The following is a 19014-nucleotide window of genomic DNA, read 5'->3' as shown; positions in this document are numbered from 1 at the left end:
ATTTTATCAATATTTTCTTAGAGTTAATATTACAGAATTACAATTTGGATGAAACTTTCTGAAGCCTCAGGTGTTAATTATATGCGTAAATGAATAAGGTTGTCGGCTGAAGTATACCATCTTTCTCATCTATGTTTTTAGGTATTTTATATTCTAATATTTAATTTCAATATGGCTCTTCTATCTATTGGTACAAGTACTGTACTCCTTGCAATTGTTTTCAACGTTTGTTATTTCTAAAAAGTTAACAATTTGAAACACTTCTCCCCTCTAAGCTGCGTTATTTAGAGATAAACGATAATGTCATATTTACCCATGCTGATCACTAGAAAGGAGAGCTCTGGGTTTTTCTTGGTTACTGATACTTAGAACAATGGCTGCCTGAAGGTCCTAACAGTAGCAACATTTTAATATATCTACAGAATGTATAAAAGCAATTATGTATTGATATTTGTGGCTTCGTACAGATAACTTTCAGGAGGGTGGCGTGGCAACTGTACAGGAAGATGGCTGCACTCCCATGGAGGTTACGCCACCCACCTTCTATCTGGTGTCATCCTGACCCTTCGGAGGCTGCACTAACACACGGTGGTGCCCCCTGGTCTCCCGGCACGGCAGCAGCGACAATGGTGCAAGTTTCAGACTCCCTGCAGTGGCAGGGACGAGCTCGAAACAGGGTCTGTGGGACATGGCACTAGCAGCAATGATGGCATCAGCTTCCTGAAATAGTGAAGGAGAAGGCCCCACCAGATCTGCAAGTGGGCCTGGGAGTGTGCCGCTGGCCCTACCAGGGCAACGCTACCTGGCGGCAGGACCAAAGAGGAGCGGCCACAGGCGTCCGAGGCAGTGCAAGAAGTTGGATAGCTGCATGATGATCGGGTTGTCCCCAGGAGCTAATGAAGCCTGAGACTGGGCCCAGCGACACGGGTGTGCCCGGCGTACTGCAGTGGAGGCTTTCTGCTGCCTGCGGGGGCCGGGCTGCCTGAAGGCAGCAGCAGGGAAAGGAAGGCAGTACCGCTACAGATTTCTGCAGGCTGATCTGCTGGAGTTGAACCCGGGCGAAGCAGGAGCAGTTCCATCGTCCATTTGCTGCCTCCTTGAACTGAGCTTTGGGGCAGCCACTGGGCTCCTGAGTTAACAGGCTGGATTTTACTAGGAGTGATGCTCTGTACCCCTAGGCCCCTCGGACTGCACACACGCTGGGCGCGACTGGGGACCCACACACCACCGACAGGCAGGAGCATGGCGGGGCCTGGCAACTGCCTCACTGCTGGACACAACCGGCTTGAGTGCTCTCTATACCAGCGGGGCCACGACGCTGCGAGCGTGCACTGCAGTGATAGCCCAGGGCAGAAATGGGCTGCACTAGAATCGCGAGGAAAACCCAAAATAGGTGGGAGCCCCAGGGAGTAGGGGAAGGGAGGGGTCGCAGTCACGAACAGATCAAGGTACAAATGCTGCCCCAGTGCCCCAGTTGATAAACTGGACAAGATACTCTGGGCAGACAACGTCTTACCGGAGATAGACAGGGTCTCTTCAGAACTTTGCATTCTGCATGAATATCACCGCAGGCTGGCAGATAGAGTTAAACACGATAAGGGCAGGAACTGAGCCCAAAGGTGGCTAGGCTGCAGAAGCAGGTAACGCGATGACCACAGAGGTGGAGTCCTTGCATTAACAGGTGGAGACGGAGAAGGGCGCAGCCCACAAAACAATATTCAGGTGGCTGGGCTGCCAGAAAGTGTGGACGGGAAAGAAATGGTTGCTTACCTAGAGAGATGTCCTCCCCAGGGCCTATCATTTTCTTTGCCCTGGAACGAGCCCACGGGGTACTGGGGCAAACCCCCCCAGGGCACCCACCTCGACTGGTGGTGGCCGGTCTGTTGCACTACAGGAACAGAGATCACATCCTGCAGAGAGCCCGCGAGACTAGACACTTTCGGACTGACAGTGTTTCTGTGGCTATCCTCCCAGACTACACATTAGCTGTCTAGCAGCAGTGGACCTCTTGCTTAGTGGTGAAAAAGGACCTCCAGGAGGCTGGCCTCAAATACTTTCTCCTGTTTCTTGCCCGCCTCACGGTAATAGCAGATGACCGGGCTCTGTTTGACGAACCGGCTGACGCTTGGGACTGGCTGGAACAGTACATGGCGGAGACCAGCGCTGGAGGCGATTTTGGGAGAACTGGGAAAGCCTTCTTATAAACTAGGCTGAGCTGGGACAAGCAGCGGCATTGGAAGTTGCCAACTCGTGCGCAGCTCTTGGATGCTCCTCCTTCAGTGGCAGCACAACACACTCCGCCTAAGTTGGGGAAGACAAGGACGAGCTCCGGCACCCATAGGGATTGGGACCACTGATCCCACCTTGGATGGTGGACGACATCGGAGTGCGGACGGCTAAAGAAGCAGTGGTGGCTGGTAGGTAACGGTCGCCAGACACTGCCTCTCTGCCGCCTCTCCTCGTCACAGGATTCACCCGGGCTCCTAGGCTTCCTAAGCCAATGACAACCCTGCAATGCAACGTTGCAATTGGTTCCCCTAAACCAATCATAATGCTACATTACAGCATTGTGATCGGTCTGAGGACCGTGGTTAAGCGCTCAGACTGGGACAGGGAGCCTGGGCATGTTCCCCACCAGGCTGTGTAATGCAGCCCGGTGAGAAACATGCAAAGTGACAGTAAAACATTTTCAGGACCTCTGTGAGCCTGAAGAACCTGTGAGCACTGCCATGTGTATTTAGCATACAATGCCTCCTATTTAATCATTATTCATTCAAAAATTAGACCCAACTGTGTGAACCTTTGACTCAATAACATTTCTCAAAATCAATTGTTATACCAAATGATTAGTGTATTCAATGCAGATTCATGTTGATTCACAAAACATTTTTTATATACCGTCTGTATTATAATTTCAACAGCATCTTTCAAACATCATTACATTGTTTAATATAAAATACAAAAAATATACATCTATGTATTCCAAATTGCGATTTCTTTTGCCCAATACATTTTGGGACAGAGCGTCCCTTCTTCAGGGGCCACTGAATTAAATAAACATGAATGACATGATTTAAAAAATGCACAACTAATATAGCTAACATAATTAATCTTAGCTTTTAGGAACCCCCTTCAGCACAGCTACCAGTGCCACTTAGTACTTCACCTCGGATAATTTGTGAGTTAATGCTCATGCACTGTGTCTTGAGACCTCTTATCACACTTTGTCCAACACCAAAGGGAATCTATGTCACGTAACAAGAACCAGGAATTTGGTACTTACACACAATGTGAACAACCTGCCCTGAAAAATAATGATATGTCACAACAATACCAGATTTTTACAAATATATTCTCCAATACACACCATCTAAATGCAATAGCGTACCTTTTGAAAACACAGACCCAACTGGTTCTTTGACGTCGTCTACAAAGTTCCACCAACCAATACTGCAAAAAGTAAACCAATAAGTCAGCAACATAGCAGGTCGCCAACCCAATGTATTCTGACACGGTAAGACAATGATGCCTGACCTGCTCCCTGTTATGTGATGATGAACCAACTGCTACACAATGTTTTCCTTCAGCGACTACTCCGAAACCCTAACGTTAGTCAAACCTTTGCGGTCCTGTGTATTCGGCGTCTTTCTGGAGTAGCAACTGAAAACAGACTACTCAAACAACCGCAATACCTGTCACTAATGTCCCACATTGGCCATCTTTAAACAAGTACTTAATCACAATCAACCCCTGTTCTTACAGGTTTAAACTGTATGCGCACCATCTGACGTGACATGCTGTGAATATTTTGCAACTAATACATTCGCCAAACCCCTGATCTGCATACTTATTTTCAATTACCATCGAATTAACGAACTAAAAATTGCCGTGGCACAGATAAAGATTTTTTGTATTTTATATTGAACAATCTAATGATTTTTGAAAGATGCAGTTGAAATTATAATACAGATGGTATATAAAAAATGTTTTGTGAATCAGCATGAATCTGCATTGAATACACTAAGCATTTGGTATAACAATTGGTTGTGAGAAAAGTTATTGAATTAAAGGTGCACACGGAAAATGATTAAATACGAAACGTTTAATGGTAAATACAAGTGGCAGTGCTCACAGGTTCTTCAGGCTCATAGAGGTCCTGAACATTTTTTACTGTTCCTTTAGGGATACAGGCAGTTCCCGAACCCTGTGACGCACGCAGTATTGAAGTACTTTCAAGGAATTGTTTGAGAAGCTAAGCAGGAGTGCACCGCTCACCCCATAATGTTATTATTAGTGAACATGCAAAGTGCCCAAGATTGTTTGGCCGGCTCAAGACAGCCATTCAAACATTCATGCACACTTTGAATGTGCTCACCACTCCTCCCCTGGCCCCTGCTTTGGCCAGCCCTGCCCCTCCCCGCACCTAGGAACGGAAAAATAAAAGGATAATAAAGTTTTACTATTATCACTATGTTTTTCTTCTGCACTGCTCTTAAAGCAGTGGGACGACACTTTTCTGCCTTAAAAGAGCAGCCGCCTCTGTAAAGGAGGTGTTGTGTCTGGGCGAGTGAGGAAGCATGATGCGGGCGTACAACAAGAACAATGGCCCTCGTGAAGTCCTGGCTGTGGCGGATTGTACTGGACCTGACGGATGAGACTATTATACCCTGCAACACTAGCCCTATGCTGGATTTGAGGTGGAACTGCTCCTCCACACTAATCGTCAGCTACCACCCTGCTAGACTGACCACTTTCGCCAATATGACACATTGTTTACTACTCATGAGACTACTGGACAGATGGCAGTTGCCACTCTGACCAGGAAGCAAGTAATCAACGGAGAATGAATCACTTGTCCTGTTTCTAACCAGTGTCTTGGGTTCTTACTGTCTTTATAAACCCTCATTCACGTTGAAGCCGTTGGTGCGGTATATTTTGATTTTAAGCAAGCGTTATTACGTGAAAAGGATCATCATCAGGTCTTTTCTTATGCTTTCCTCAGACTGGAGGGAGATCAACTGGTATTCACAGTAGTGATCAGAGATGGTGAGAGTGAAATGTGTCTAAAATGACCTCCATCGATCAGGACTATTTTTATTGTGTTGATGATGGGGTAAAGCTGAAAAGAGAGGTGGTGTGTGAATAGAAGAGTCACTGTTCTATTGCACCCATTTAAAAATTGAGTGGTCGACATGTTTCAGCCCTTGGGTGCCCTGTCAGGTCGTTGGGCTTTCTTCAGGACAGTCCGGTTGCACACTTACTGTTTTGTAGTGTGCGTAGGGAAGTAATGCACTTACCCTTCTTCTTGCGTGTGCTAATTAGCACTCGGACCTGGTATAGGTGAACTGTACCTGTAACTTATGTTAGACACGGAGTTAGATAGGCAAAAAGCTCTTGTTTTAAATATCAGAAGACCTTAAAAAGTGCATATCCTAAACACAGATTTTCAGTTGTGAAGGCACCAGTGGTACAAATGACATCAAAGTTGGCACCACACAGTGATGTTCTGGGCCTCAGTGATAAAGTCAAAACAATAAAGGCACTATCTCAAATGCATGAAGAAGTACTGTGACCACAAACATCCCTTCTGGACTAGGCTATTTGCTCCATGGTTCAATGGGAAAAGTATGAAGACATGGAACATGAGTGGGAGTCTAAGTATGAGAAATAACGGTGCTAGGGATCCCTTGTGAGAAAGCATAACCGAATAAACTTGTTACCTTTGCACGTGCATTCCTGAACATGCACGGATATATTAAGTAACCACGTTTTAATGTTGTTCTTGTACTAACTAGAAGTGTTCACTAAGCTTAACATGCATGCTAAGTTTGATGGTTTCCTTAGGCCCAGAAACCGCTTTATTTAGCATTGTACATTTGCTCATTTTCTGCATCTGGTAGTAAAGTATGATTTTCAGAAAGTTGTGGAATTCAGTAGCATGTTTATGTACCTTTATCTGCACCACAGGGGCACCTCTCATTCTTCCTGTGAAAAGATCCTGCCACCTCTCATTAGTATCATCGAAGTAACAGTTTCAATCTCCTGTTCATGTTCCAATAGACCTTGAGAGTACTGGGTGTAAAGTGTACAAAAACCTGTTTAAACTGAATATAAATGAGCACTGTATGTTCCAACTGAAGTTTGAGTGGATGCTTTGGTCCGTTGAAATTAGAATGATCACTTGTTATTTTTATTGGCTGCTCATGGTTTTGACTTTAAACACAACTGGCCTGTAGATGTGTTGTGTTTTATTCCACAGATGGTACAGTGTTTGCGGAAAAACATCTCAGTGTGAAGAAAACAGGAAAGCGCTGTTTCAGACTCCACACATGGATCCTTGGCGCCAAAGGTAAGGGAGACGTTTCTCCTGGGAGAGACTGGGGTGGAGCAAGGCCCAGCACTGGACCTGGGAAAATTGCTAAACAGCAGGTATAAGGGCTTTCTAGCATATGGCTGGAGCAGGACTTTGAACATGGCAGGAGCTAACAGTGCAACATAACAGACCCTTAAATGATCAATTTAAGAAGAACAAGAAAAAAGAAAATGATCAGTAAACTGTTGGGATGTGCAAGAATATTCTTCATTTAGCTGGGCCTGTACTCTGCAGAGCGCTCTAGGTTTATTAGATTCACTGAATGGCTTAGTCTGAGCCAGATTATGCTAGCGCGTTTGCACGGATCTATCTTTCCTTTCAACAAGGGTTACCTGATTTTTATACTGTAATCAGGACACCTTGATAACTCCTGAAAGATGCTACTGTTGAAACTATGCAGGTACAAACTACATAATTACACATTTCAGGACAGTATTTAAGGACAACTTGTTATTGATACACGTATTAATTTAAGTGATGATGGGAAGGACAAACTAGAGACAGTAAATCCTAGAAGGACCCCTTAGGAAAGGAAGGATAACAAACCCTTATTAAACATACTTGCTAACAGCCCTGGTCTCCAATTTTTTTTGTTCACCTGTTTCACCTGGTTCCAATCTGCAGCCTTTTCGCTGCTTCAGGGTGCTGTGACACACTATACAGTAAGATTACTGTTGAAATAAAACGTAAAAATACATATCCAACTAATGTGCGCAGACAACTGATCTGTGGGCCGGTGACTTCCTTGGTTAGAAATAAAATAAAGACAGAAATAACAATCATTTGCACACCTTTAGCCTTAAAATATTTAAATGCTTCTGGTGGCCTTTGTGCAGATAGAAATATATATGTTTTTACTTTACAGAATGACACAAGTTTATATACATACTTTGTGGAGGTATGGCCAAATAGATGTAATCACAATTGAAAACCCTGTTGAGGGGGGAAAAAAGAGATTAATTTATGTCAAAGACAAATTGTCAAGAAAACAATGCAGGCTACTGTTAAGAAGAGTAAGTAAAGAAATACATGTATACACATATGTACGACATGCAGTGGTAACAAAAAATGCCCATATTTCACTAGGAACCATGAAATACTTTGCATATTTCCCTGAAAGGATAACATGAGGGTTTCAAAAAAGGCAATGTTTTCATCGTAACCCCATCAAAATAAACATGTAACATACAAATACATAACGGGTAAACATGATTATATCAAAGAAAACAAGAGCAGGACCATACAGCACTCACAAAAATTATTAGGTTAATTCCTTAATCTGAAATATCCTGGACTGGTATTATGGATCTATCAAGACGTGAGAATAAGCTCATGTCCAACCCTATGAACTCTACCATTGCTAATCTTGATAAGATTCTTAAATACTGGCATAGTGCAGGATTGCTCTCAGACCTAGAGTTAAAATATCTAACCGTTTCCAATCCTAAAGCAGCATATATATATATATGTTTTGCCCAAAATACATAAGTGCATTACTGCGCCTCCTGGGAGACCCATCATCTCAGGAATTGGTGGGTCTATAGAAAGGATCTCAGAATACATTGACATTACTCTGCAACCGATTGTACGCAACATCCCCTCTTTTTTAGAAGACACCAAAGATCTTCTATGTAAGCTTGAAGATCTTGAATGGACACCAGAATTCAGACTAGTAACACTAGATGTATGCTCATTATATACTAGTATACCTATTGAAAAGGGAATGGCTGCTCTCACTTATTTTTTATCCAAGATAGATGCCACTCTGTATGATCACACTACAATGATCATTGAATTAACTAGATTTGCCCTTAATAACAACTTTTTTAAACATCTGGATGACTGGTATTAGCAACACTCTGGTGTTGGGATGGGAGCGAAATTCTCCCCATCGTTTGCGAACATTTAGATGGGGTTCTTTGAAGATCAACAAATCTGGAAAAAGGGTCCTCCCTCATTGACCGAACATATTGTGTACTGGTGTCGATTTATCGATTATATTTTTATGATCTGGTGAGGAGATGGAAAACAGTTAGATGATCTTTTGAGATACCTTAACAACAATGATTTTAATTTGAGCTTTACCTCTGAATCTAGCAAGAATAGTATCTCCTTTTTAGATGTTACCCTATTCATTGCTGATGCCAAAATTGAATCAAAACTGTACAGAAAAAGTACGTCTTGCAATGCAGTTCTGCATGCTAGTAGTGCGCACCCTGCCTCACAAATAGGAGCAATACCTTATGGAGAAATGACTAGATTGCGGCACAATTGCAGTACGGAAGAGGATTTTGCCCTAGAAATTGAGGCCATAAAAAAAGATTTCTCACTAGAGGATATAACAGGTCTCTGTTAGAGACTGCACAGAATAAAATACAGAAAGTATCTAGAGACTCCACACTAAAAAGGAAGCAGAAGGGACTCAAAAAACATTCTAATAACAAATTGGCCTTTATAACCCAATATAACGCTAACAGTTCACAAATCTTCAACACCATTAAAAAACAGTGGCACCTACTCAGATTGGATAAGGATTTAGAGAAGCATGTTGGTGTACGACCACGGATTGTATATAAAAAGGGGAGAACTTTAAGGAACCTACTCAGTCCATCCATCATAAAAAACCCAACATCTAAAAACCCTATATTAGATAGAACCCAGATATGGATGCCCATCAAACCCTCACACAACTCTCTCCCCAACCTGGAGTCGAAACCCACAGGCTGAACTGGTGACAGGGGCGAGTCCTCCCTCTCCCTGCACCCCCTCCCAGAGTCCCGCACCCTCCTACCCGGAGAAGTACCCCTGGGAGTCACTTCTGGGGGGACTCTGGTTACAGAGGTCCCTCCCACCAGGGCAGGCAACCCCTGTCCCTGGCCACCCAACCCAGGATCTGCGCCCTGTGGCTGAGCCGGTGACGAGACCTTCCTCCCTCTGCACCCCCTCTCCTTCCTCCCTCTGCACCCCCTCTCAGAGTTCCACACCCTCCCACTGGGAGTAGTACCCCTGGGAGTCAAATTGGTAGGGACCTGAATTACAGGTACCCCACCCTCCAGGTCAGGCAACCCCTTAACCTGGAACCCCAGTCCAGGATCTAAACCCTGCGACTGGTCAGACCCCCGAACCACTGGAGCTCCGATTATTGATGCTCCGGGTCCTCCTGACATGAGGGGATCCCTTCCTCTGGATGACACATCGGGACAGCCTAGTCTCCCAACCTGGGGTTCTCTTAAAGAACACTCCAGGCCCAGTGACCACAGCTGGGGCACCTCGGGACACCTCCCCGTCTCACTCCCTTCAGGATCACTCCCCTCAGCCTTCTCAGACGCTCTGGCACTTACCCAGAGGTCTGCCTCCCGTGCAAGTTCCCTGGGGTCTGAGAACCCGCACCGCAACAGATGGTGACGCAGTCTTGGGAAACAACTCCTCAGCATGTGCTCCCGGATAACGGCATGGCACAGCCCTTCCCAATCCTCCACTGCTCTCCTCACCACCCAATCCTCCAGTACAGTCCAACACTCCTCCTCGAACTCTCCCCAGGACTGATGGAACAGCTTTCCCCTGCCCCTAAACACTAACCCGTCCTCCTCTTCCGGGGAATCAGGCACAGTCTCTTGGGCTTCGGGAGTGGGACTCCTTGCACTGGACCTACACTCGCTGCCACCACTGGATCCCACCCTCTTCGGTGAATCCAGACTCCTAAAACCACTCTCAGGGGACAACCTACCCACCTGAGCTGATCTCTCTCTGGCGAAGGCCCTCTCCGCCTCCGCCATCCTCTCCTGGGCTAGGACTTTTTCAGTCTCTAGTCGCTGCTCTTCTACCCTCAGCTGCGCTAAGCTCTCGGCATGCCTGAGCTTTGCCAGCGCCAGCTGATACTCCCTTACTTCTCTCCTATCTACCCATTCTTCTGGGGACAGGGAAAGGGATGGGGCAGTGCCCCCGGGACTGGACCCAGTGCGAGACTCCCTATCTTCGGTGTCCTCCACAGCTACTGGCGTCTCTGCCCTGCTAGACTCTTCCTCCTCCTCATCGGAGCAATTACCTCCCAGGGTTCTGGATGGGGAGCCCTCTCTCTGGTCTCTAACCCACTGACCCTTCAAAACTTCGGGGGGGTAGTCAGACAAGTCCCCATCAATCTCTAAGGGCTCTCCCCTCTTGAGGGCCTCATAGAGAAACAAATTCCTCCTAATGTTCCCTACTGGGGGTATCCCTCTCTCCAGGAGGAAGTCTATCACCTCCTGTTCGGTGTACTCCATCAGTTCCACTTCCTGGTAAATCAACCCCATCGTGGCGAGGTACACCCGGGACACACCCTCCCAGTGGAACAAGGGGACAGTTCAGAACACTCTTCAGGAGGAAGCAATTTAGCAAACAATCTTCCAAACAATAATCCCCACCACAAGGCTCTACTTGTGGTGTAACCTGTGGCCGCTGTGGTACTGCGTAAACACAAGTCCTATCCCACCGCTTTGCCACCAAATGTTGGAAATGGGGGTTGCCCAAATCTCCAAAGGGGGTAGCATGGCATCAAGCGGGCAGGCCAAACTTCGAGGACATGTGAAGCATTCACGCAGTACCCACAATCAACACACCAGGCACACCACAAAAGAGGCAGGACACCAGTTTGAGTTGGAAAAAGATACGTCGTTTAGTAGGGTTTCCAACCTGCAAGGCAAAAGAATGCAAAACAGTAGTGTCACACAAGGCGCCCAATGGCGCCAGAACCAAGTGAATAAAGGGGGGAAATTATGTACATAGGAAGTAGTCCATGCTGAAAGAGAAAAAGGATGGAATCGAAAATGTCATTAGTTCTGGAGCCCAATCTGGCGGGGCCAACTCAGACTCTCATCCTACAGGGAAGGCTGTAAATGTGAAAGTTCTACATTAGCATAGTTAACCATCATGCACATTAACACCAACCCAACCCCTGTTAGGGAAAGAAAACATTAGGGCATCACGGCATAACATGGACAGGAACACCTGCAATAAATCAGCCTGTCTGGCCCATCAATCTGGTACATAAACAAGGGCCTGGAATAACATCAGGCCAACCCATTGAACAACCTAGGCGGAACATACATTGCCCAGCATAGATATCAGGTAGGGGCCCTACTTCTGGACCAGAAGCACCTGTACGAAAACAGCAAGGCTTCCTCTACCATAAACCCTGGAGAATCAACATCAGGGTGTACACAACAGCCCACCCTTATTAAGCCCCCTGACGTCCCAATCCCAGGTAGGGGACGCAGTACGCTAGGCACTCAGCTTGAGCTTACGGCTCAACCCTTACTAGGGAGAACAGGCAGATAGCAATCACCTAACCACTAGGCCCGTATTACCTTTAACCTAATGGGGCCAGCCTCTGGGCCTAAGATCCTCAACCTAGGGCAAACCCTCCTCGGGGCCTACATATATAGGTGAGACACTTCAGGGAAAATTAGGCAACAGGCAAAAAGGCGCATTTCAATGAATCCCTCGTTGGGCTGGGCATGTCAAACCTTTTCCTGGGGCCCACGACACATTCTACCTCCCTCCCTGAGACTGTTAGGGTGCACAGGGGCTTCTATAGGCAGTTCAGGTATCCCGGGACTCTGCAGCAACAGTCACTAGCAGCCTTTACTTGGCTTCTGGGCACTTAGGCTCCACCTAGTCAACAGAGGCAGAGGAGGGGCGAACACCGACCTTGTGTTCCGTTGCCCTCTCCACCCCCACACTGTATTTTGTTGCCCACACTCACCGGGCTGTCCAGGACCTACTTTGCGGTGGGGGCAGGCACCGGCAATGTGCCTCGATGCCCCTGCTGTACAGTGCTCTCAATTGCAGGGCTTCCCTGACCAACCGGGAGCCCTGCGGGACCTTCTCGTGACTTCCGCCTCTCCCAGGCCCCTCTGATCCTGTGGGGACCCGGGCTGCAAGGCAGAGGGGGCAGGCACCGACAATGTGCCTCGAGGCCCCCTGGCGTAGCACACGCAAAGGGAACTTTTCTCCCCTCTGGGGGAGTCACCCGACTCCTCCTCCTCACCGGAGGTCTGGGCGGCTCAATCGGGGCTCCTCAGGTCCTCACGGGAGCCTCGCAGCGGCTCTCCTCCGGGCGCCTCAGGTCGGGAGGTGGGGCTGGCACCAACAGTGTGCCCCGGCCCCGCCTACCTCACCGGACCCTCTCCCTCGGGGCACAGACCGGCGGGGTGGCCTCCCGCTCCGGTCGCTTCACTCGGGGCTCCCTCGTTGGCACGGGAGCCCTGCAACGAAACTTCACCCGGGTCCCCCTCCTACCTCACGGGGACCCGGGGCTTCGAATCCCCTTCTCCTGGCCTTCCCAGCCGTCAGCCAATCCCTGCGCGGCCTTCGAAGGTCACGGCCGCGCAGGCCAATCAGTGCGCGGCGGGGGCGGGCCGATGACGAGGCCGGGCCCCCGTCATGTGATGAGGGAACCTGGCGGCCTCAGGGCCTAGCGCGGCCCTCCCTGCACTTCGGCGGCCCTCTCCTGGCACCGGGGGCCGCCGCGACGCTGTCCACAGCAGTGGGGGTCCCTTGGTGGCGCCGTGACAATGGCAACAATAAGGGGTAGGCTCCCTTTTAATGACTCCTTAAGATAGCGGCAAAAGCGCGCTTCCACAACCGGCGCTATTTATAAGCTACCAGTCTCTTCAGGAAATAGCGAAAATGGCGCTATTTACCAGCTGCCACAGTCTCTTCAGGACTCAGCGAAAATGGCGCTATTTACAAGCTGCCACAGTCTCTTCAGGACTCAGCGAAAATGGCGCTATGTACAAGCTGCCACAGTCTCTTTTCTCAGTCCTCTCAGTCCTCAGGGCCAACAGCACTTCTGGGGCCACACCAATCACAGGGCACAGTCCCTTGGGGGCACCATCCTCCCCAGGCAGCTCCACCGGCAGTAACAGTCTTTGGACTCCCAGCGTTTACGCAGCACAGCACCTGGCAGCACACCTCACAGAGGGGGGTGAACAGTCCCACAGTCCTCCTCAGGGGCACACTCCTCACCTCCTGGGCGCTTCTTCACGCAGTGCTGGCGGGGTACCCGGTCCAAACAGCATCAGTGACCTGGGTAGGGGCCCTTCCTTATCAGGGGCCCATGGGGACAGCAGCAGGGGGGGTTTATAGGGGTGCAGGGCCCAGCTCACAGGCCCATGTGGCGGTAGCACCTCACAGCAGGTCCCCTCCCTTCTTTGTCCCAGCGCTGACTGACTCTCTGGTGACACTTCTCCCTATTTATACCCTCCTCCCTCACAGAGCCAGCACCTTCCGGAATGTTGGGGATAACTGGTTCACACTGGCTCAAGGGGAGGGGTTGAGCACCCTGGGTGCCAGGCTTTCCCTCCAAAACTAGGGGTAGCTGGGTAATATTATCTAGTCCGCTGACCTATGTCAGTCCAGTGGCAAAACCCAGGGCCATGGCATCCATTTTAAATACAATACATTTCAATCAGGTGCAGTTTTAAAATGGGGGATTTTACAAGTGCTCACATTATGTCATGTAATTACATTTTTCACAAGGGGTCTCACACCACTCATGGCCTATACAGGTTTAATCCCATGGGGGAGACAATCTAGATAAGGGGGTCAAAAGCGAAAAATTTGGGGGGAAAAGGCCAAGTCCAACAGGATCCATAATTTGGAGTCTGCTGCAAAATAATGAACATTACATATTGCTGAATGTGAATGAATCCAGAACATATTCTCACGTCTTGATAGATCCATAATACCAGTCCAGGATATTTCAGATTAAGGAATTAACTAATAATTTTTGCGAGTGCTGTATGGTCCTGCTCTTGTTTTCTTTGATATTTGGCACTGTGTGCTACTTGACACCCCCGGTGGTGGGTGTGTATCAGGCCATAAGAGCACCTCTCTTGAGCGGATTAATATATCCTTTATATAACACATGTCACGTATAATACTATCTTTATGAGATGCATTAACACTATGAGCGGACGCTTTCTCTTCTGGTAAGGGAAACACTACCACCAATCTTTTTTGCTAAACATGATTATATGATGCCATCTCAGGGCATGTGGTGAGATTCACTAACACCTCAGTCTAGTGGTTAATTATAATGTCATCAGAACACCTTAATGTTCATTATCATAAATATATTTTTTCAAGACGCTGAAAGCTAAGCAGCAGCAAAAATAAACAGTGGAATGTTGCTCTGCGGGCTTCTACCGGCCAGTAGAAGCCCTGAGCACCCCATTGTATTCAATGGAGTGCTTCATAGTCACCTGGTATGAGAAGCTGCCTATTCCCCTTTTGCATAAAGTTTGCTGTGAATTTATAGTTATAATTACTGCACCTCTAAATAGGACTAGTTACATTATATTTTTGTAAGATGATTACAAAACTGAGTAGGCAGGACTGGTAGGAGGGGTGGAAAAGGGTCAGATTCTGTTGCACTTGATATGATAAGCAAAATTCTTGTATGAAGGAATAAACGGGTTCTATGCATCAAAAGCCTAAGAAATTCTGATTACATCACAAAATAAGAAAAGTGATGATTTACATAATCACGATTTGTTTGTTGAATTCTGAATTATGTTTTTTTTTCATGATAACTTGAGAATACTCAAAAGGTGATATTTTCCAGGTACAAATGCAACACCAGTGAGAGCTGCCCTCAGCGCCAATGTATTTTGAAAAAAACAATCTGTAAAATTGAGCTTTCACCAACATAACATGTGCCCTAACTGGCTTCTCACACTGCAGCAAGGCTTACGAATCTTGTCTCAGGAACAGCGATGTGTGGCTCTCTTCATAAGTTGATTAGATGGATGAATCAGTTTTCTTTTTCCCCTATGATTGACTCAGTCAGTAGTAAAAGTAAATACACAGTGTACACAAAAAGATTTATAAAGGCATCAGTATTCACAGATAATGCAGCACTACACCCTAAGGGAACCATGATGGAGTGGGGGCCCAACGCATACGGAAAGTAAGTACTTACTTCTGTAGGTCTCTCCAAGTAATTCAGAAAATATACACCTAACATAAGTTACAATAGCCCTTGATAAAAGGCATTTGTGGCACAGTTCCAACATGCAAAGCTGTCTTGGACATTATGGAAAATACAATTAACTAGCTGACTATACAGGACTGGAGAGTTCTAGGACAACAGCATAACCATACAATGCTCCTGCTGATCGGGTACTTATTTCATTCTATTTCCAATTGGCTAAACTGGAAGTTAGGTGAAGAGGACAAATCCAAATGTGTAGGTAGACTTTGCATTCCCTTGCACATTGCAACAGATGTGAGAATGGTGGCAATATTATAAATGCTCAAAAGGCAGCGGTCCACAGAAACACTGCATTTAAGGATCTATTGCCAAACAGTTATATTTGCAATCTTCTTTTTGTTCTTACATGGGTGCAAGTTTAATCTACAACCTGAAATCATATTAAAAAAAAAAAAATACAACGTTAATCTAAAAAGGATATTGGAGAAAATGATTTGCCGCAAGAAGGCTCCAAGTAAGACACTTCATGGATTCACAAGAGGCTATTTATAGCAAGCATGTTTACTCACCTACACTGCTGAGAAACATAGTAAGGTACATAATTCGAATGGACCACCATCTACTTCTAAAGTGCTGGCTTGTTTCCACAAAATCCCCATAGCTAAAGAAAAAATAAATATACATTAGACATTTCATACAACATTTCTTACAAACAGGGAATGATTGGGGGGAAATTGGTGGCTAGTGTGATGCTTTATAACATTTCATCAACAATTTTTCATTCTGTCTATGCAAATTTAGTGACTCAAGGCAAAAAGAATAATATGAAGAATCAGAGTGAGTGACGCAGAGCGTCTTACTCACATACCTCATTACCCCAGCATTTGAGTACTGACATTGCTATACCGTTCATAAGCAACTACACACACTTTTGCTTTTCCACAAAAGTCGAGTTGACAGCCCTTTCTCTGGGAAATTGGGAGAATGGACACGTCAGCGAGACTTTGGTGTCTCTGATGGTAAGCAGAGTGACTAATATAGCATACTTGTTTTACAGAAAATTGATACACTATATTATTTTTTTATTTCAAAAGTTTTATTAGAAATTTCAGTACAAAACAAGCGGTTGGCAATTATAAATGAATTGAATACATTGTAAGCGATGCCATTGAATATGAGTCACGGACATCAAGTAAATAGGCAGATAAGCAATTATCAAAGAGCTCAATAAGACATCAAAATCTGCGTTGCTTAACCGTACGGTAGGAAAGTAAAAAGAGAATGGAACAAGCTTTGGTAATCACATTAAGTTTTGCCTATGTGATTAATATTTATTTTTTTGTACGTTTTAGCTTGGTGAGTTGCTGTGCAATACAAGTTAAAGAAACTACGTAAAAGTAGTTTTACCTTTTTTTGTGAAAGGCAATATATTGTACAGCAACTGGTGGTAATATAAAGCACTCCTGTACCTTCAGGTGATGTTGGCGCTATATAAAAGCACCCCAAAAATGTATTAAATAAAAAACATGTTACATAGCAGTAATGTAACTTGTTGTTATTTAAATAATTGTAATTTATAATAATGTTTTCTCACTGACTAAGGAATCGCGAAAGAATCTGGTTTTGTTGCAAGTTGCACTACAGTTTGATACTTTACATGCATAGTACTGATTGCTTTTCCTATTGTTTGTACTGTTAATATATTTTTTTTACCAGGAATGGTGGATATTGTGCTAGATTTAAAATACTGAATGTTAACTAGTGTATGTAAAGGATAAATGCAATTAAATATACTAGTTAATGTTTTTTTGAACTAAAAGAAAATATAATAAAAAGATTTAAACAAAAAATTCTCGTGTGTAGCTGCTTCTCTGTGTATGAAGTAACATGTCTCTGTCTGTAGACTTGATGTCTCGGCACACACCGGGTAAAGGACCCAGTAGCTTGGTAGCTTTCTTCTGGCAGCGCTAGGTATGGCCTGGGGCAGGGGGAGTCACATCTGAAGCACTGTAAACACTGTATAACTAGTATGGCCCAACATTATATTTTTGTGCACTAGATGACATAAGAAGGTAGCTGTATTAGGGTGCGCAGCACTCAAACCTCTCAGTAAGAGCTCTATGCGAGTCCTTTAGCAAATGTTATCGATGCAGAATAATTGTTACATGGGAGAAATAAGCAAAGGAAATATTTTTAAGAGCATCTTACGAAATCTGTCATCGAGTGAAGACCCTCACTCATGTGTAAGGACTGAGACGGGAAGTCCAGTGTTGACGTAATGAACATTACTGGTGAATTAGATAACCACATGCACCAGCTTTGCACATGTAAAAAGGCCATGCAATACGTGAAATCTTTCATGTATAGTCACAGATTCCCAATTTTAGAAAAATTGGATATAAAAAAAAATATATTGCAACAAGCGCTCTTTAATAGCTCCACTACGCATTGGGTCAATTCTTACTTTATTGCAAGCATATTATCATTGGCCTATCTTTGTATTCTCCATAGTCTGGCATGAGGCCAGAAACAAATCCAGACCGGGTTTAAAGTTCTCTCTCCAGCGTCACGCAGTTAGTCTGCTTCTGTATTATGCTCCATTAATGCTGCCTAAAGGGTCTGGCCATGGAAAAGTTTAAAACATTACACTGGCGCCACAAAACAGGCTTGGAAATATGTAAAATCAGCCCTAGCATAGGCACGTTGATATTAATGTGCATCACAGTGAGCGCTTAGATGCATCAATGAAAGCAACTAAACAACACAAACATACTGAACATATAAAGTGAGGATCCAGTTCCAAAACAGATAATTAACCTGAATGGCCTAGCAATTGACAGAATAGAACAATCATCAGCAAACATGAGCTGAAATCTACCCAACAGAAAAGATCTGCATTGACATCCTATAAGTATGGGGTCTTCTTGTGAAGAGAACAGGAGGTGACCAGTTGGTAATGAGGGGACAGAATTGGTGGGATCCTTAGTCATCTTGATCTAATGGCATAGGCAGCCGAAGGTTGAAGCCAGTGAGTAATAATAGTAGTGGTACTCATTATCAAGGCATTGTAGCACTCTTGGAGTGTTAAAATTACGTTCTACACCACTGTGTCCCTGTATTCGTGTAAGTGAGCCAATTATTGCTGTGACTAAAGAGGTGTCATTATATGTTTTGTTTTTTTTTTTTTATTTAGGATGTTTTCTATAGCGCTAACAAGACCCGAAGGTATCAGAGCACTTTACAGTAAGAGAATGATAAATACTCCGCAGGAACATGACATATGAAAAGTAATAACAGTCAACGAGTGTCAATAGTGAAGGAGAACATTTTGAGAGCAGAACTTCTTTGGTAACAGGAATCAGCGTAGTCACATAGTTCAGGGATGCTATCTGATCCGTGTTATCCACAACCTAGGGAATGGATAAGGAACAAGGATTTAAGTTGACTCTTGAATTCCACGTAGGATGGTATGGTTCTGATGTGCGGGGGGATAGAGTTCCAGATTTTTGGGGCGTTCCCTGTGAAAGAGCAGTCCGCTGTTCTTTTCTTTCTGGTTTTTAGGTAGGATGAGCAGTAGGGAGTTAGAGCTTCTCAGATTTCTGGTTTGGCCTGCTTTTTTGAGTATATTTGCCAAGTATTCAGGTTTGCCGGTGTGGAGGGCTTTGTG

General features: G+C 45.4%; 1 protein-coding gene across 1 annotated transcript in view; it reads right to left on the bottom strand.

Annotated features, from left to right (window-relative positions):
• Positions 1–19014, bottom strand: part of MFSD8 (major facilitator superfamily domain containing 8) — a 193637-nt gene that overhangs the window by 136318 nt on the left and 38305 nt on the right. Inside the window, exons 2-3 of the mRNA XM_078676796.1 lie at positions 15917–16008; positions 7263–7306 (exon numbers count right to left, since the gene is read on the bottom strand). Coding sequence (XP_078532922.1) covers positions 7263–7306; positions 15917–16008 — 136 coding nt within the window. The remainder of the gene's footprint in view (positions 1–7262; positions 7307–15916; positions 16009–19014) is intronic.

Source organism: Lissotriton helveticus, chromosome 2_1 (assembly GCF_964261635.1).
Source record: "Lissotriton helveticus chromosome 2_1, aLisHel1.1, whole genome shotgun sequence".
Classification (NCBI taxonomy): domain Eukaryota; kingdom Metazoa; phylum Chordata; class Amphibia; order Caudata; family Salamandridae; genus Lissotriton; species Lissotriton helveticus.
The sequence above is the reverse complement of the archived record's forward strand: the minus strand, read 5'-3'. Positions and strand labels throughout refer to the sequence as shown.